This window comes from Lissotriton helveticus, chromosome 5_1 (assembly GCF_964261635.1).
Source record: "Lissotriton helveticus chromosome 5_1, aLisHel1.1, whole genome shotgun sequence".
NCBI classification, from domain to species: domain Eukaryota; kingdom Metazoa; phylum Chordata; class Amphibia; order Caudata; family Salamandridae; genus Lissotriton; species Lissotriton helveticus.
The window spans coordinates 1,658,428,909-1,658,449,192 of NC_136065.1; the positions used below are offsets into that span (position 1 = coordinate 1,658,428,909).

The 20,284-nt window shown below is 45.8% G+C and overlaps 1 protein-coding gene across 1 annotated transcript in view; it reads left to right on the plus strand.

Annotated features, from left to right (window-relative positions):
- The window catches only part of OXA1L (OXA1L mitochondrial inner membrane insertase), a 204,240-nt gene that overhangs the window by 96,803 nt on the left and 87,153 nt on the right, over positions 1 to 20,284 (plus strand). Inside the window, exon 3 of the mRNA XM_078644872.1 lies at positions 19,669 to 19,903. Coding sequence (XP_078500998.1) covers positions 19,669 to 19,903 — 235 coding nt within the window. The remainder of the gene's footprint in view (positions 1 to 19,668; positions 19,904 to 20,284) is intronic.

Below are 20,284 nucleotides of genomic sequence, written 5' to 3' on the forward strand. Positions count from 1 at the left end.
GTGCTTATCTCCGGAGCACAATAAACAGGTCGACTGTGCAGATCGTCCGGCTCGACGCCGCTTTGTCAAAATGTCGAACATGTCGGACATCTTCGGCGAAGCATCTGAGCACAAATTCGACGCACAAGGGGCCGAGTAAGAACAAAAAGAACTTGCCTCTATTCCAGAATCGGACTCCGAGACAGAATTAGACTTGCCACAGGTCAACGTCCTGTGAGTAACGAACGCCCCTTAACCCAAACTCCAAATCAGTCGAAACAAAAGGCTTTGGTCCCACCCCCACCTTCGGGCTATGGTCAGCACCGAGAAGATGTTTCTAGTGCTCCGGCTCGGCACCGAAACACATCACTAAACCTTGCTGCTTGGTATCCAGTTGGCCAAAGTCTGGCACTGAGCCGAATCCTTCAAGCTCGAAGCTTTAAAGATCCTGTGCGTGCTCGCATTCTCAAACCCAAAATGTTATCAAAAATATAGGCCTGCTCCCTCAGACCCAGTCCTTATTAAAAGACCGTTACCACTAGACTCCTTGGTGGTCTCGATTCAGACTACAGAGGATGCTCCCCTGCAGACAGAGTCAAAACTTAGAATCCTCCAGTAAACGAGTAGCCACCAAGCAGCAAATCATTGGTGCATTGCCAACACCCAGGCCCTACTAGCCAGATATGATAGGGCACATTGGGATGAAATGGAGCAATTGCTAAGACACCTCCCAGATGAGCAGAAAGCAAAAGCCCAGGATTTAGACCAGGAAGGGAAGCTCCTATCCAATTCCTCAATTAGATGCGGTTTAGATGTGCAGACACCGCAGCTAGAGAGATCAACACTAGTGTGTTATTAAGGAAACCTGCATGGTTATTGGTTCAAACCCGACGTACAACAGTCTATTTTAAATATTTCTTTTGACTAGGAACATCTCTTCGGGCTCTAAGTAGATAAGTCGTTAGAAAAAATGAAAAACGATACAGAAGTAGCCAGGTCTGTGGGAGCTCTGCAGTCTCCCTCTAATCTGGGCTCCTTTCGCTGCTCCTTTAACCAGAGAGGGTTGAAAACCATGTCCTCGGACAATGCTGCCACCTCCTTGAAAGACAACAATCAATCTTCCTTTACAAGGAGCTTCTTTAGAGGAGGATATAGAGGCAACAACAGCAAAGGTCGAGGCAGGGGTTCCACACAACGTAATTCCCCCTCCCCAACAAGCAGTGACTTGCCTACACTTCCCTCTGATCATTTAATACCTGTCGACGACGTCTTCTACAATTCCTCCCCATTTGGCAATCTATCACCACAGACAAATGGGTGTTAGGAATTATCGAACATGGTTATTGTCTGGAGTTTACCAACATTCCTCCAAACATTCCACCCCGTTCTCACAAAATATCACCAGAACATTTACATCTACTTCAGCAAGAGGTCCATTCTCTCCTGTCCAAAGGAGCGATAGAACCTGTGCTGTTACAACATCAAAGGACAGGCGTGTACTCCTGTACTTTCTCATCCCCAAAAAGGACTGGTCCTTGAGACCTATTCTAGACCTCCGAGAACTAAACCTCTACGTACTTTCAGAGCATTTCCACATGGTGACACTTCAACAAGTGCTCCCACTTCTACAGCAGAATGATTATATGTCTACTGTAGACTTAAGACGCATATTTCCACATTCCAATTCATCCTGCTCATCGCAAATACCTCCGATTCATGATAGCGGGTCATCATTACAAAGTACTGCCGTTTAAAGTCACCACTGCTTCCAGGGTATTTACCAAATGTCTGGCAGTAGTTGCAGCACATCTGAGAAGACCACTCATCCATCTCTTCGCATACCTGGACGACAGGCTCATCAAAGCCAGCACTTACCAAATGTGTCTCCAGCACACTCAAACCACTATTCACTTACTTCACCAACTAGGGTTTACAGTAAATGTGTTGAAGTCTCATCTACAGCCTTCCAACACACAAACTTATCCGGGAGCCACGATAGACACTCGGAAAGCTATAGCCTCTTCCAGTACAGCCAGGATTCACAGCATTCAGTCCCTTCTCACTCAATTTCAGCCCAACCAATCATTACCAGCAAAAGTATTCATGCAACTGCTAGGAATGATGGTGTCTTGCATTATAATTGTTCTCCACACAAGACTTAACATTTGTTCCCTTCAAGAATGCTTAGCAAGTCAGTGGAACCAGTTGCAGGGTCGGCTGACCGATCTAGTGTTGGTAGATGGCTACACCCATCGTTCTCTGTTGTGGTGGAACCCACAAAATGTATCCAGAGGGCGGCCTTTTCTTGATCCTGTTCCACAGACCGCACTGACAGCAGATGCGTTGCTCACTGGTTGGGGCGGTCACCTACAAAGTCACACAAACTAAGGATTATGGAGTCTACAGTACAAGAGCCTCCATGTAAATCACTCAAAGCTACTAGCAGTGTTTCTAGCGCTCAAAGCCTTTCAAACTCACCTAGTAGGCAAAACTGTCCTAGTCCACACAACTTAACAGCTATGTACTACATACAAAAGCGGGGGAGGGGCACACACTCTCCAACTGTCACGCCTAGCACAAGCCATTTGGAAATGGGCCATACATCACAAAATGTATCTCTAGCAGAACATCTTCCAGGAGTAAACAATCAAATTGCAGACCTTCTCAGCCGACAGAGACCGCAAATCCACGAGTGGGAACTTCATCCCCAGATTCTTCCTCCCTACTTTCAGGAATGGGGAATTCCTCACATATACCTGTTCGCCAAGGGCTGAAAATGCAAAATGCCTAAGCTTCACCTCCAGTTTCCCACAGTCTCCAAAGTCAATGCCCTATGGATAAACTGGTCAGGGATATTTGCCTACGCTTTTCCGCCTCTCCCACTCATTCCACTGGTAGTTCGGAAGCTTAGACAATCATCCCTCAAACTCATTCTCATAGCTCCCACATGGGCATGTCAACCTTGGTTCACCACCCTGCTAGAGCTCTCAGTAGTTCCACACCAAACGCTGCATCTCAACTCCAGTCTCCTCACTCAGAGCCACGGAGAAATGAGACATCCAAATCTCAAGGAACTCAACCTGGCGATTTGGCTCCTGAAGTCCTAGAGTTTGATTATTTACCATTATCACCAGACTGTATGACTATCCTACAGGAGGCTAGGAGACCTACTACTAGGGCATGTATGCAGCAAAGTGAAAGCAATTTGTTATATACTGTAACAATAACCATATCAATCCCCTTGATGCTACAGTGCAAAATATTGTCTGTTATCTCTTACACTTATAGCAATCTGAATTAATGTACACATCCATTCGATTTCATTTAGCAGCAGTAGCTGCATACTTGCAGAACAGACAACACCTATCTCTATTCAGGAGTACATGTGATTAAACCTTTATGGAAGGACTAAGAGTAATACCACCAAGAGCTCCACCTACACCAGTATGGAACTTGAACATAGTCCTTATGAGGCTCATGGGTCCACCTTTTCAACCAATGCACAAGTTTAAGCTACAATTTCTCTCATGGAAGGTAGCTTTTCTTATTTCAATCACTTCCTTAAGGAGAGTTGGGAAACTCCAGGCACTAACTATACAAGAGCCTTTCTTTCAACTTCACAAAGACAAAGTGGTTCTTCGAACCAATCCCAAATTTCTTCCTAAAGTGGTTTCTGCTTTTCACATTAAACAATCAGTTGAGTTACCCCTGTTCTTTCCTCAACCTGATTCTGTAGCAGGACGAGCTCTACACACACTAGATGTTAGAAGAGCTCTACTATATTATGTAAAAAGAATAAAAGAGTTTCGTAAGACAAAATAGCTCTTTGTTGCTTTTTACCACCACACAAAGGCAATCCCATATCTAAATCCGGCATTGCAAGATGGATTGTGAAATGTATCCAAACATGTTATGTGAAAGCAAAAAGAACCTTGACAATACCCCCTAGAGCGCATTCCACCCACAAAATAGGGGCTACTATGGCCTTCTATAGGAATATTCCCCTAGCTGACATCTTTAAGGCATCAACATGGTATACACCGCACACATTCACCAAACACTTGTATAGATGTGTTAGCGAGGCAAAAGCTAATGCAGGCCAGGCAGTACTTAAAACACTTTTTCAAACAACTGCAACAGCTACAGGTTAGCCACCGCTTTAGGAGATTACTGCTGTAGTTTATGCAAAGCATGTGATCTACAGCTCACATGCCTCGAACGGATAATGTTGCTTACCCAGTAAGCATCTGTTCTTGCCATGGAGAGCTGTAGATTCACATGCTCCCACCAGCCATCCTGGGTACCTATACCTGTTGAAGTTTTCTTACTTTACATACATACGCATTGACATCTCTATTCTACCTTTACTAACTCCATTTTCACCCTATGTAGGAAAACAATCTAACAATGGAGTTGATGCCCATGCACACTATCACTGAAAGGAGGAGTCCCCTACCTTGTGACTGGAAAGACTTCTTTGAAGAAAAACAACTTGCAAATATCAGTACCCAACACTAGATGGCAGGAGTTTGCAAAGCATGTGAATCTACACCTCTAAATGCCAAGAACAGATGCTTACTGTGTAAGTAACATTATCCTTCTTGGAAATCGGGGACAGCATAATCAATGGTTACTCAGAGGGGGGCGGAGCAGAAATCTTGAAACTTTCCGGGTGTCAGAATAGTTGCTATTGTTGGGTGATTTCTCTAGAATGGGTACTTTGGACTCCTCTTATCTTAATGTCATCTCGCTACTTAGTATTGGAGGTGCCCTCGGTGTTTCTTTCACCTCTGAAGTGTGAGACGGCCTTCGGATGAGAGTGTGTCAAGTGTTGTGGCTGAAAGCCCTTTGCTGGGAGCTTGCTCAGCTACAAAATATTTTCTCCATGATCGTTGGAGCCCAAGGCCAGTAGTGAGCCACAGGATGATCCTTTTTTCCTGCCCTGGGCTCGGTGTAAGGGTGTTTTGGTGGGCGGCATTTTGTCCCGTGGCTCTGTGCCGGTGCCAGGGTAGATCTCACAGCCCTTGATGTCTTCTTTGTGCCTGGCCTTCTTTGGGTCCAATGCTCTGTCTTGATACGGTTCCTCTAAGAGGCTCGAGGACGGTGTCTTAGGGCTGGGCATTGGTTAGGCTTCTGGAATTCTGGAGGGGCCCACCTCTTCCTCTTCAATGCCAAGTAGGTCCTAGCTGCAAATAACGTTGAGCATCTAAGTCAGTGACAGTCGCTGCAACACTTTTTCCTTCAGTATTCAAGTCTTTTTACACCGGAAGGTGAGACAGAACTCACAGAATGACTTGTAATGGTTGGTGCAGAGGCAGAGATGGAGAGCTCCATACTGGTCCATGCACTAATATCTTTCGTTACACCTTGGACAAAATGTGAAGGGTTTGCATTCGTGTTTGCATTGTTCGAGGTGTGCAAGGCGGAAATCAAAGAGAACTCAACCGAATCGAGGAACATGGTACCGGCTGCTTGAGCATCAAAAAAACTGAAGAAGGCGAGCTTCATGTGTGAGCCACCCACCAGTGATGACTGACTGGGTATCATCTGCATAAATCCGAGCCAGTGGAACAACATAGATATTAAATAGTGAATATCCCTGTTGTATGCCTTGCTTCACTGTAAAGAAGAAACAACACATTGTGTCTGCTTTTAATTTTTTTTTCCGCAGAGTTTTATATAGCTCAAACTTGACCCGAATCGGGTATCAGAGCGCTTTACATAGCACCAGTTACGTTACATGAGGACACACATTCATTTTTGTTAGGCACGGGGAGATTAAGTGATTTGCCCAGAATAACAGGATGTTCAGCGTTGTTACCGAGACTCGAACCCAGATCCCCAGGTCGGAGGTCGAGCGCCCTAGCCGTTAGGCCAACTCCTCTCCATCTACATGAGTCCATTAAATAAGATGTAAACTACGAAAGTGCTTTATCGCAGATACCTGCTTCATGGTGCCTAATTAACATAGTGTTATTTGAGATGGCATCAAAGACAACAGAGAACCCTAATAATATCAATGCAGGTTGGCCATCTTTGTCAAGTGTCTATCGGTGATTGTAATGGACAGGAGCAGGGTTGGATTGGGATTAAAAATCGGCCCGGGCACGCATAAAAAAATCGGCCCACATTTGCATAATGCCTTCCCTCAAATCACTGCTTTCAGCGTAATTTTACATAAACACACCTGAAAACAAGTGAGGCCACTCATGCTCAGGCCCCCTGCCCCGCTCAGTATGCCTACATTAAGAGGCCCAGCGAAAGAAAAGGGTTGACACCTCTACCTGTTGCTGCTATACGGGAGATAATGAGCGCCCATCTCCCTCCAGAAAGGCCACTCAGACACTCACTGGGCCGCTGGAAGGTATAGTCGAACAACAGAGACACCGCCCAAATCGGCCCCCAGGCTGCTCAAAAGCAGTCCTCAGCTGGGACTCGGAACCCAGCCCCTCGGGCATTTATTTATTTATTTATTTATGTATTCAAAGTTTTATATAGCGCGAACAAGATCCTTACAGATATCAGAGCGCTTCACAATGACAGGGTAGGGGCAGTAGGAATGAACAGAGATAATGGAAGCAGAATAATAGTCACTGACATGGTAGGATAATAATAACATACATAAAACATATCAATATACAAACAGGTAGTAAATCCCAGAAATATATTTCTAACAGACTTCTTTGCTCAGCTTCTAACTTTAATGTGATTACCACTTTCAGAAAAACATTAGAATTCTCTTCTTGTGTCCCTTAGGTCCACTAATAACCATTTTCAATTCATGAAACTACTAAAAAAGCAATGTATTTGAATAGGAACTGTTTGGGTTTTAGTTAAATATGTTGTGTTCCCAGTTTAAGCTCATTGTTATTGTCAACATTTTCAGCGCCCCAGGACTTGTCCTACGGGAGGCAGCCATGTTTTACTAACTTATAAAATATAACATAACTAACAATCTGCTGCTTCTCATAAACTTTGGTAACGGGGGCATTGCCCGAATGCCCCCGTTACCAATCCGTACACTGACAGGAGCGCCATATCTGTACTGTGTAAAGGGGTAAACCCAAATTGTGCTGGAACCAAGAGTTCATTTCGAATCATGAAGTCTGAGCTGAGGCCGTTCACATGTTTTGTCAAGGACTTTTATGGGAGTTGGGAGTTGCAAAATTAGGCGATAGTTGCTCAAGTCTTTAGGTTAAAATCGTTTATTTACTCAATGTGTAATCCCTGCCTGCTTCCATTCATGTAGAACGACTATTGAACACAATTGAGGCAACGCATGACAGTGGTCCACTGAGATATTATTGTAAGCAAGGTTAATCAAATGGAACACTTTTTTTTAGAGGAACTCGAAGTGTTTGTTATTTTGCATTCCAAGTAAGCTTTTTTGGCTTTTTGAAATTACAGTTAATATTGGTAGAGCATTGCAGAATAAAGGATTTTTTTGTCCCAACTCCTATTACTTTTGCCAATTGCACTAAAGTTTTTTATAGGCGTCTTTGCCTTGAGCTAATCATCGGAAAGGCAGAGCGCAGAAGGTCTTTTTTTCCTCCGAGAGGAAGTCATTTCATTGTGGGTGACATGTTTAAATAGTCACCCATCAGGGAATCGCAGAGTCTAGTTAAGTTGCATATATCCATGCTACTGTTGAATGTTGTCAGCTTAATTAAGGAGTGGGAAAGATTATGTGCTGTGGTTTTAATCCATGCTTTGCCCACGAAATATGTAACCGTGTTTATTTCGAGTTTACCTTTAATTTCCAATCAGAGATTGCCTTGTGGTCAGACAACACGTCTTGTTTAAAGCCTCTATACAATTAATATTACAGGAGGTAATTAGGTCTAATTGATGGCCTCCTTCTTGAATGGGAGCATTTACCAATTACGTGAGGGTTCATAGACGGGCTGCCTCTGATCTATGGGGCAATTAGTCCAGATGTTAAAATACCCTAGAATGAGAAAGTTGCCCAAAAAGAGGTTATGATGGAATGGAAATCTAATAACTCGAAGCTAAAAAAAGAATTGAGCCAAAGGGGCGGTCAAAAAGAAGGCCTGAGTATGTAATTGAAGGAGAGCTGGCCAGTTTGAAGGCTAAATGGCCAGCTCACTGGTGGGTTTCTAAAGGGTACATACTGTTGAGAAGGGAATCGTTAAACAGCACATCCTATCCCTGCACCCTCTAAGTGGATGATGCATGCGAATGATCTTATAGCTCCTTGAAATTGTTGCTGCTCAATGGAAGGCCACGGCATCATGTATCCAAATCTCTGTTTTAAACACAAAACAATCATATTGTAGTTCAGACTAAAACTGTGATATTTAGGTTTGTTTTGTTAATAAAGGTACGTTAAGTTATGCACTGTGAATTGAGCAGCCATCTCTCGTGCGAGAAATTTCTCTTTGTTAGTCTTTCACATAATCAGGTTTTTAAAAGACCTGCAACCTCTATCTTCTCAATTTAAGTTTAATTTCTAGGTATTACTTTTTTTTTTCATCATTGTGTCCCCCTCCCTCTCCCCCCACCCCTTAATTTGCAAAAACAAATTTACCAAATTCGTCAAGGACACCAAATTATACACAGAAGAACACCTAGGATATAAACGAAAGCTAAAAAAAAAGGCTGCAAGGTTAAGAGAAAAAAAAAGAGAGAAAAGAGAAAAAGAGCCGAAGGAAGAAAAACAAAGAGAAGAGTTAATCAGGCTGGGCTAGCCAAGTGGTGAGAGGACCCCAAATATCTAGACCCTTTTTCCTCCCTTTGCGACCTTTTTTGGCATATAGAGCTTTTTCAAGATAAGTTGCCATTAGCCTGGCTAGCCACTGGGAGAAGGGAGGAGGGTCAGCCCCGATCCATGCTGAGGCTACACAGATCCTCCAAACTGTCATAGCTACAAATACCATTGCCCCTCCTTTTATCCTACTAAACTGTTCACAAGTCCCTAGCATGATTGTCGTGGGGGTTAATACACAGTCCTGAGACCTAACCTTTCCCAGAAATTCCTGTATTCTAAGAAGGACAGGGGATAGTTTTTGACTGGTGGCAAACATGTGGATAGAGTCGGCGCCAAACTCGGAGCACCGTGGACAGGTAGTCCCCTTGCCTGTTCCCCATTTGGTGATATTACTAGGTGTTATATATAGAAAGAAGGTGGTCTTAAAGTGTTGCACCTGTAATTTTGCTGACAGCAAGTCACTATGGGAGAGTTCAAGTTATTTAAAAAACAAACTATGTGGCGCCTCTAGTTTCGAGAGGCACTTGTCCGCTATCCTGGGGAGATCTCTTGGTTTTCGGTGTTTAAGGCAGCGTAGATAGAACCTATTCGTGGCGTTACTGGAGTTTGTAAAAGATTGATAAATTTAACCTCCGAAAACCCGGCGAATCCCCTAGCCTTTCGTGAAAGAAAGTCATAAATAGCTAGATATATGTGAAGGCGTCTTGCTGTTTTAAGCCGTATTTGTTTTGTAAGTCAGCAAACGTACTCACTCTTTCATTTGAGATTAAGTCCCCTAGTTTTAAAATGCAAGCTTTGTACCAGTCTGCTAAGTAACTTCGGCCAAAGATTTGCAGTTCAAGCTGATAGGGGTATAGTGGTTGAACCTTCCAAGACCATAGGTTCGACGTATATTACCAAACACCTTAAAAGAACTCATCAGTGTCTTAAACCGGACACGCTTGTAGTACTCCAAAGGATACCTACCTGAAGAGACAGCCGCGAGACTCCTCTCCCAACAAAAGCCAAAATGGAGAGGGCCGACCGGTTGCAGGAGTAAGAGAGTGTTCCAAGATTAGGTCGGTGCTGTACTGCAGAACTGACGCCCAGTAATAAAGTACTATATTGGGCAATGCCCAGCCAGCCCGCTCTTTAGGAAGCGACAGTTGTCTTAGGGCCCGTCTAGGTTGCGCATAAGCCCAGATGAACTGAGTAAAAATTTGCTGAAATTTCAGTAACTGTGACTTGTTAAATTCCAGTGGGATGGAGCGAAAATAATAGAGTAGCTTTGGAAAATAAGTCATTTTAATTACATTGGATCTTCCCACAAGTGTCCGATGCAAGTTGTCAATTAATTTAAGGGATCTTTTTGTTTCGAGGCCAAAGGAGCTAAGTTCTCTGGTACAATTTCATCTAAATTGGCTGTTATTGTAACCCCTAAGTATTTGGCCCTTGCAACTACCCGGCTGTTGTTCCAATTAACTTCTCTGTTAATTATTATCTGTGTTTTGTTGCTATTTAATGTGTACCCCGAGATTTTTCCAAATGCCTGTGCTTATTATTATTATTATTAAGAGAAATTTATAGGTAGCGCAACTAAACCCGTAGGCATCAAGGCGCTGAAGATGGTAAACGGAAAGCTCAGAAATCACCTAAGGAGGAATTATGGGTAGGCTTCTTGAAATAGCCAGGATTAAGGTCTTTACCGAACAGAGTGTGGGAGGAAATCACCTTGGGGTCGTTGGGGAGTGTATTCCAGAGTCTGGGTGCAAGGAAGCGGAAGGACCTTCCGCCCCATCTGGCCTTGACTATACGAGGAACAACTAGCAGGCTTTTGCTGGAAGAGCGGAGTGCTCTACCAGGGGAATAATAGGCCACCAGAGCGCGAATAGCCTCCGGTCCAGACTCATTGAGGGCACGGTGTGTAAGGCATAAGGCCTTAAAATTAATCCTCGCCTGCATGGGGAGCCAGTGCAGCTTTTTTCTGATGGCCGTGCCCGAGGAACGCTTGGGGTCACCCACAACAAACCGGGCAGCCGCATTCTGCACAGTCTGGAGGCGATGGACCAGACCATTGCTAATGCCAAGGTAAAGTGCATTGCAATAGTCCAGTCTAGAAGCAATGAGCGCCATAACTACCTGTTTGCGTGACTGAGGGGAAAGATAATGAATAATTTTTCTTAAGATCCTCAGAGCATTGCAACAGGTGGACACAGTCCTGCTGACCTGCTTGTCTAGCGAGAGAGTAGTGTCCAGAATGACCCCAAGATTGCAGGCAAATAGGGACGGCAAGGGGCAGGTGCCTAGCACAGAAGGCCACCAGTCCAAGGACCAGATCTCACTTTCCCCCGAAAAAATGAGGACCTCAGTTTTCTCCCCATTAAGCTTGAGGAAGTTCTCAACCATCCATCCGGCGACCGCCTCCATACAGTTTTTAAAGTTAAGAGCAGTTATGCTGGCAGATTGAGAGATGGAGGCCATAATCTGCGTATCGTCGGCGTAGGAGAGAACTTCTAGCCCAAAGGATCTTATAAGCCTGGCGAGTGGGGCAACATAGACGTTAAAAAGCGTCGGGCTCAGTGAGGAGCCCTGAGGGACCCCACACTTCACAGCCTTAGTGGATGACATATACTCGCCTAGCTTCACCTTTTGCTTCCGTTGGTCGAGGTAGGATGTTAGGAGACTGAGAGCAGAACCCTTGACTCCCAGCTCACTGAGTCGGCTGGCCAGAATGGTAGGGGACAGGGTGTCGAAAGCAGCCGTAAGGTCAAGTAACACCAGTAAGGTGGTCTGACCGGTGTCGACCTTAGAACGGATGCTGTCGACAACCACTGTGAGCGCCGACTCAGTGCTGTGAGTCCTCCGGAAACCGTGCTGTGAAGGATTAAGGGAGTTGGAACTGTCAAGGAAAGCGCTCAGTTGGAGGTTGAGATGAGCCTCTAGGAGTTTGGCAGGGGCAGGGAGAAGGGAAATGGGACGAAAGTTCTTTAATGTCCCAGGGTCCAGGGTAGGTTTTTTCAAGCAGAGGTTTGACAATGGCCACTTTCCAAGAGAGGGGATAGGTCCCCTCTGAAATGGCCAGATTCATAACCTCCATCAAAGGGGGCAGAATAAACTGTCTACAATCTTTAAGGACTTTTAAGGGGCATGGGTCTAATGGTGACCCGGACTTTAGCTTGTCCAGCAGGGTGTTGAGATGTATAGAAGTAATGGGAGGGAACTGGGAGAAGGAATGGGAAGGGCCAGGAGCTTGGTCTTCCGAAATAAAAATCAGGGAGATGGCAGGTAGGGAACTGGAGTTCAGGATTTCCAGGTCAGTATAAATGTCCAAGATCTTCTCATGAAAAAATGTAGAGATCTGGTCTCACAGTACCTGAGAGGCTGTAATAGGGTCAGGAGTCTGAATGAGGGAAAGATTATCCACTATCTTAAACAGATCACTAGGAGATTTGAGCGAGGACGTAAGCTTGGAGTAGTGGGCCTGTTTTGCTGTGAGGACCGCAGTTTTTTAGCCTCTGAGAAGGAATTTATGTTTTTCCTTCTCTACGGGGTCCAGGTGTGTCCTCCAGAGCCTTTCCTGCCTCCTACATCCTTGCCTGAGAGTCCTGAGGGATTCAGAATACCAGGGGTCCGAAAGCCGTTTCCTGGCAGAATAGTGTTGCCGGGCCGGGGCAAGCGAGTTGACAGCCTCCGTCAAGGTGTTGGGGAGGTCAAGAGCTGCAGCATGAACATCCCCGGTAGATCGAAGTTTAAGAGTGGCTAAATAGGGAGTGAGGGAGTCATTGGTAACGTCCCCAAAGTTCCTTCTCAATACCCACTTGGTGTAATCAGACCAAAGGCCGGTGGGAGAAGAGAAGGAGAAATCAAAGGGAACGACAAGATGGTATGACCACGACAAGGTGAAGGGGGTACCAATATGAAGGCGGGAATCATTACTAAAAACTCCGTCCAGGGTATGGCCAGCTGAATGGGTAGGCCCAGTCACTAACAACGGCAGGCCATAGGAGGATAAGGAGTCCAACAGATGGGCCGTATCAGGGGAGTTATAATTTTCCAAATGGAAATTAAAATCCCCTAGGATGGTTAAACTGGGCCCATCAATATAGGGCTCTAAGATCTTGAGAAGTTCTGAGCTGAACATGGACCTAGGACCTGTTCTGTAGACCAGTATTCCAGTAAAGGAGATCGTGGGGGAGGGATTGAGGGTAAAATGCATTGCCTGAAGGCGTTCGGACGGAGAGGACAGATGGACAGTCCGGCATTTTATGGAACTGTGGTACAGTATCCCCAAACCTCCTCCCACTCGACCCACTCTGTCCATCCTGGCCAGCGAGTACCCCTCGGGAATAGCATTTAACAGGTCCGGTTCAGACGAATCCGTGGCCCATGTTTCAGTGATGAAAGCCCATGTGGGCTTTCTCTGAGAAATGAGATCCCTAAAGGAGATGTTATTTTTGACCAATGAGCGGGAGTTAAGAAGGAGACCCGCGTAACCAACGGTGGGCGACGGAGGTACCCTCGTGGAGGGGGGACAATAAGGATTTATGCGTGGTAGCTGTATAATTACAACCGCATTCATGGGCGTTTACTAAGGTTTCAGGAGAGAAAGAATGATGGCAGGACAGCCTAGGGGGTTTCAGTGCTCGCAGGGCAGAAGACGAATATAAGGGTTCACCTGAGGCAGCATGCCTGGCCCCTGGCGGCTCCGTGTCGCTGACAGGCGCAGACGGGCTGGACTCTGGCTCGACTCCGGCGCGAGTGCGGCGCGACCGCTGATCGCGTCCGCTGCGCGGAGTCATGAACAGTTGTTTAAATACTGGCGACTAGAGCGCCAAACCACGAGTGCCCAACCAAATATGGCCGCTGCCGATTTTCGTCCCCCGGGAGCCTCAGCCCTTAAATCGGCCAGGAACCACCCTGGGTACGTGATAATGGTAAATTAAATATTTATCAGCGGAGCAGAGTGCAAATTCTGCAAAGTCCGTGACACAACAGTGTGTGTATTAAAACTGGGAAAGCGCCTCGATAAGATCCGTGAGCCCTGGGACATAGGGGGGGAGGGACCGGACACAAAGGATCAATAGCAGTACAAGATAAAAGTTATATTTAAAACGCTATCGGGGACAATGCCTCCCGGCTTCCGCCTCAGGAGATAAACGAGCAGCAATGCTTCCGATTCTAGTGCTAGAATAGCGCTTTCAGGATCAGGTGTGGTGATGGCCAGGTCATCAGCGTACGCCATGATCTTAATGTTAACTCCCTGTGTTCTCACTGCCAGAATTGGCGAGTTTTTTTTCGATTTTCTTAATTAGGGGATCTATGTAGAGGGCAAAAAGCAAGGGGGAGCAGGGGCATCCTTGCCTTGTGCCCCGCGAGATGTTAAAGTTCTCAGAGAGCCTCCCGTTTATTACTACACAGGCCGTCTGGCACTGATACAGAGCCTGAACTGCCTGCGTGAGTCTAGGACCAAAGCCCATCCTCTTCATGACACTCCACAGGAACCTCCAGGAGACCCGATCGAACGCCATTTCAGAGTCTACCAGGATCAAGGACATCGGGTCTCCTGACACCTGCGCTGTGTCAAATAGAGTGATAGCCCTCCTTATATGCTCGGTAGTGCTCTTTTTTTGGAACAAATCCATGCTGCCATTCTGACACCAGGGATTCTAATACTGTAGATATTCTTATTGCAAGCATTTTGGAATAAACCTTGGAGTCACAATTTATTAAGGTAATAGGCCTGTATGAGCCCATTTCTAAGGGTGACTTATCCTTTTTGGGAAATATGGAGATTTTGGCGTTGGACCAGGAGGCAGGGGGGGGAACCTCCGTTGAAAATAGCAGTTACTACGTCAAGAAAGAGTGATTTTATTTGGGGTGCAAATATCTTGTAAAATTCCACAGGCATACCATCTATTCCTGCGGCTTTACCGTCAGGCAGGCTAGCTAGGGCCGCTGAGATATCGTCCCAGGTTGGAGTAACCTCCAACTGTGCACAGTTGCACAGATTAAGCTGCCTGAGTTCTGTGTCATGCATGTAACTGGTAGTTTCAAGTTCGTCCGAGTCAGCTGACCGATTAGTTCCTTCTGAATATAATGCTGCATAGAAGTATTGAAAGCCCTCTTGTATCTTAATAGGTTCACTGGTCTCTATCCCTGTTGGTAATCGAATTGTGCATATTTCGCTGTTCACTGCTTGTTGCCTGGTTCTGACAGCAAGATGGTGGCCAATACTGTCACTACACTCATTAAGTATTTCACGCGTAGCCGGCCATTTAGCTGCTGTTTTTTCTGCGAACACTGCCCCTTTTTCTGCCTTAATAAGTGTAACTTCGGCTTGGATATTCAGTCTCCACTCCACTTTGGACCCTTTGTACTAGTGTAGTTTCTGCTTTTATAAGCTTTCCCTGTAAATCAGTTATTAGTTGTTTTTCCTTTTTATTTTTTCTAATTGAAAATCTTAGTTTCACCCCGGATACCTGCTTTTAGTGTGTCCCAGACTATTATGTCAGAGGCCGATCCCAGGTTTACTTCAAGAAATCCCTGAATCCAGGCTTGCATATGAGCCCTGTAGCTAGCATCTTGTAAGAGTGCTTTCTCAAAGCTCCACCTTGGAATCTCCTTCCGGTTCTCAAGCCCACCGATATTCAGGATAAGCGGATTATGGTCTGACATGAAGCGTGGAGCTATGTCTATAGTACATTTGTCTAGTAGGGAAGACGAGATCAGGAAGTAGTCTAACCTAGCAAATGTTCAGTGTGGGGACGAAAAATAGGTGTATCCGGGCTGGGAGGAGTTGAGTTTAGACCAAACGTCGCTAAGCCCATGGGTTTGTGCTAAATTGGTTAGTGCGTTATACACCAAAGGTTTTCCACCTTTATAACCCCATTTTCTCCCTATTTCTCGGTCATGCGGCAGATTGATGTTAAGGTCACCACATAGGATTATTGGAGTGGGCCAGTGAGCTAGCTCCCCAGAGATCAGATGAATGATACCTGGTTCGTCAGCATTGCTACCATAAATTGAGCATGTAGTGAAGGGGGGGGCCTGTGGACAGGTGACATTCCGCAATCGCCCATCTGCCGAGTGAGTCAGATTTAACGCGTGGATTTTTAATGGGTAGTCTTCTTTCAGCCATAATTCCTACCCCCTTTATTTTATCGCCCTGTGTGGTAGCTCCAATAATTTTTTACCCTAATGAATTCAGGAGGTGCTTCTGTGATCCCTCTAAGTGTGTCTCTTGGAGACCTATGATATCACCCCCTAGAGACCGTAACCCTTGTGAAACTTTTTTCCGGCGTTGTTAAACCCACAGATATTGGCTGAGATAAATCTGAGAGCACCTTTTTTAGCCATTAAAGCACTTTAAAAGAAGAAATGACGTATAGTCTATTGAGCCAGCTAGCTCTCCCCTTCTTTTTTTTTTTTCCAAGTATACCTTAACCTTGCCTATTGTGTATGTGAGTAAATAAGTAAATAGGTGTGCAAAAAAGAATGTCCCTGATTCCTGCTGCTTTCCTTCGAGTGCCCCCACCGCCCCCCCACCCCTTGTTCTCAGAGCAATCAGGTACTACCTGAGTGATGGTTGTCATTAGTGAAGTTCAGCCGCCAACCATGCCTTTGTAAGTTTAAGATCTAGTACAGCTATGTTCCCCCCTTTCTCCCTCCACATTAGTAAGTCATGCTAGTACCTTACTGGGTCACAAAAGTTTGAGCCTTTCACAGTAACCTAGATTATTCTGAGGGTGAGGCCCAAGAGTTTTACAGGTCTAAAGGTACAAAGGAACAAAGGTGTAACGATACAATGATAGTTCATGTAAGTGCCAATGCTTGTATGCCCTTTGGAATCTTTATCTAGGTCCCTTTTTAGATTTAATCTCCTGTAGGTGCTCCCCAGCTTTAATTTCTGACTGAAATATCTTGGCGCCCCCATTAAAGATAAGTTTAAGTCTAGCAGGGTTCATGAGGTAGTCTTCTCCTCCCAGCCTCTGAAATGGAGAGATTAGCTGCCTTAAGCACCATCTTTGCTCGACTGTCTGGTGGCAAAAGTCTGGTTTTGCAAAGAAGCTGATTCCGTTAGCCCCTTTCTTGGAATTAGGGCAGGCTTGATCGTAAATGAGTTGTCTCAGAAGGAAGTTCCCAAAATATACCAGGAACACCCTTGGGTGCCTGCCTTCCGTACCCCTGTTGTCATCACGTTGCCGCCTTAGGTTAAAGGGAAACGGTGTGCCCTCTGTACCTCCCGGTCCCAGTCCCAGCCAGAATGCTCAGGGAAAGAATCTTGCAAAAGTTTCATGTTGAACCTTCTGGGGTCTACTCCCTCCTTGCCCTCCGGAATACCAAGCAGGCGGAGATTGTTCCTGCGCTGGCGGTTTTCTTGCTCTTTCATTTTTGCCATGATGTCGTCAAGGCAGGCGGTGACTTTGTTTTTTAACCACAGTGGTTTCAGTTTCTAGACATTCAGTGCACCCATCGATCATGGAGACACGGTCACTTATATCCATACATGTTTTGTTTAGTTGTCTGAGGCCTCCTTGCAGTTTTTTGGCTGCCCCCTTCGCTGCACGATTGTCTGCCCGTACCTCTTCTTGAAATTCTTTGATTGAGGCTAAGATTGATGCCAATGAGGGCTCAGAGGGTTCAGAAGTGGCCGGCAAGCCTTTCATCTTGTCCCAATCATATGGCTGTAAATCCTCTTCCTCGTCCAGGGGGTAAGACATCTGTGAATCTGAATAGTCCCACTTGAGTTGGCTCTGCCTTTTTCCCTTGCTTCTTGCCTTCTTGGTACGCTGCACCGTGCCGGTGTCTTTGATTCTTCACTGTCGCCTTCGCTTGTGTCAAAACCCCCTTCATCGGAAGATGTCCCAGTGCCGTCAGATACAGAATAGAAGTTCTCAGGCCCGGTTTCTGGGGACCAGGGTGCCCGCGCGCCAGCAGCTGCTTCCAAACCCTGAATGTAGTTAATAATGCCAGACTCAGGGGTGATAGAGGGTACTTCAGGGCTATCAGAATCATGTTTGTGGGAGCAGCCTTCACTGTTTGTAACAATAGAGCCCAGCTGGTTTACCTGGTCCGTATCAGGAAGGGGAATAGAAATGTTACTCGGGGTCTCCACCCTGCCTGATGTGTCTGCAATAGCCCTGGCATCCGTTTGTGGTAGAGCCCCCGAGGGTACACCTGCAGGGTTGGACTCGGGCTTCTGAATCGGCAAGGGGGCGTTCTCGGTGGGGATATGTGGAGACGTTTTGCTGCTGGTGCTATAGACCTGCTCTCTGGCCTGCCCTTTGGCTCTTTGAAATATTTTGGCAAGTACAGGTTGGGAGTTAGTACTGGTAATGTCTTTAGCAGCCCCTGCCCCCCTGAGTTTCCCCAGCTGCTTCTTTGCCCCACTGACCTCTTGTCTGATTGTGCCACTGCTGCCTTCCGAGGGAGCCTTCTCTCTGGACTCGCTGTTGGCAGTCGTCAATTTACTGCCCCTCTTGGCACCCTGCTGCTCATCTCCAAGTGTCTGTTACGGCACCTATGAAGGACTCCCACACGGCTGAGAGGGCTGTAAGGGCGTCTTAGGCAGGGCCCCTGGCGCCCCAAGGCAGCGGTAGCGGTCGAGGCAAAAGACGCTATAATTCAAGTGAGCTCGCCATACAAAAGAGCTTTTCTGTCCAAGGCGAGCTGATTGCGGGGCGCAGCACGGATTTGCCAAAAGAATGGTCCCGTGATCGCTCCTGTTGGGCTCCTCCGAGGCACGTCTCGCGCTGTCAGCCTGCAGGTCCACTCGTGCATCGCAGGGCACCTAGCCGATCGTGTACGCGGCTGGCTCGAGGGCTGATTGATGAGCGATCCTAACTCTGACACTATCATTGCTCCCCGGCCTTTCTCCAAGACCTGCGACCTCTGTGATCAAGATCGAGTAGCTCCTGTCAGGAGTAGAAAACATTTCTTTGTTCCATCAAACAGACCACATGGTTGATAGTGAGCATCAGTTGAGCGCATCCGGGCATGTGTTTGGTAATTGTGCTTTGTAATATTATAACTTCCATTTCTTCAACATTGAGATTTGGTCTAAAAATGCACTTCTGCTTTTAGATCGAGACATGAATGAAAATGCTGACTCTTAATAACACAAAAATTAACCGTCAATTCAACTCTTCTTTGAAAATGGTCTCACTGCAGTGTTCCAATACATGCTGATGTACGCTTAGCTCAGTTGCACCCCAATTGAGCTGCAGCAGCGGCTGAAAACATTGTCGCCCAATCATGGCAATCCATTCATAAATATCATTTAATAGCAATGCGTTCTCATTTGAAAGCAAGATTGTGCAGTTTGTTTCCTATCTCATTTTTGATAATCTTTTAACAGTAGCGAACCTTTATGGTAAGATCGCCCACTTATATCTTTTGCTGGGCAAAACTGTGAAACATATGGCAACTGGCAGAGCCTCTGAAAGTTCATTGGCTGAACCCTGTGAAAGTATGTTTGAAGATAAATAACTTTAAGCTCAGCTTTTTGTGAGTGTATGAGTAACCCTAGTTTAGCAGATCCTTACGTGCTGAAGAAGCAGTAACAAGAAAACTTTGCTCTTGATGAAGATACCACCCTGGCTTTAATTCCATGAAGTTCTCTCATGTTGACTATGTCGAATTGTTACTGTTACTCATGTAACATGGCACTTTGTAGCAATCTGGATTGGTCAGGTTGCATGTATAAAAGTTGAAGGCGTGTCATGTTTATGATGTGATTCAAGAACCAAAAGTTTGCACAGTCATTATTCTGCAATGGGTAAATATAGTTCAAGTGTGGCATCAACTACTTTTTGTTGCATAAGTTCAACACTGTGCCTTGATCCTGAAGTATTTTTAACTTTATATGAGTTCGTGAAAGTATCAATCCAAGAAGGAAGCTATGTTTATAAAGATCAAAGGATGAGAAAAGTTAATACAGACTTATTTTTTATTAAACTATTGAAATTAAAACCCCTCTCCAGGTTCCCGTCGTGACAGAAGCGCTGGTGCTCCCAGACCCTCCACCCCCACCCCTCGCCACTTCCTGGCCTCTTGATGCTGCAGCGCCAACAGTGACCGATGTTTTAGCACCAACAAGTGAACTCACATTGGCTGAGCTAGGCTTAGGTAACAGCACTCCTGTTGGGATGGTACAGAACTTTCTGGAATTCCTCCACCTAGAAGTCGGGCTTCCCTGGTGGGGAGCAATTGTGGCAGGTAATAATTGTAGAGGGAAGATCCTCAACAAAACTTTACATAAAAGTATTTATTGCTTATAAAGCTTCTACAATCCTTTAATTGCAAAGGATGCCTTTGCCACTCTCTTGTGTTTGCTAATGTCCAGAAAGGAATGTTGTATCTGAACTTGTCCACGCCTGATGTCTCTCCTGTTCTGAACAGTGCCCTTGTTTCTCTGTTCTTGTTTCCATTTTCTAGCTATCTCACAAAAGATGCCATGCAGAGTCTTGTGCTGTCATTGTTGGTGCATGTCAAGTGTGTATATGTGCACGAAGTTTGTACCGGAATACGTGGGGTGCATTTTGGCTGGCCTCAGGCTTAGCATAGCACAAGATGGAGGGTGGATGCAGATTCCCCTAG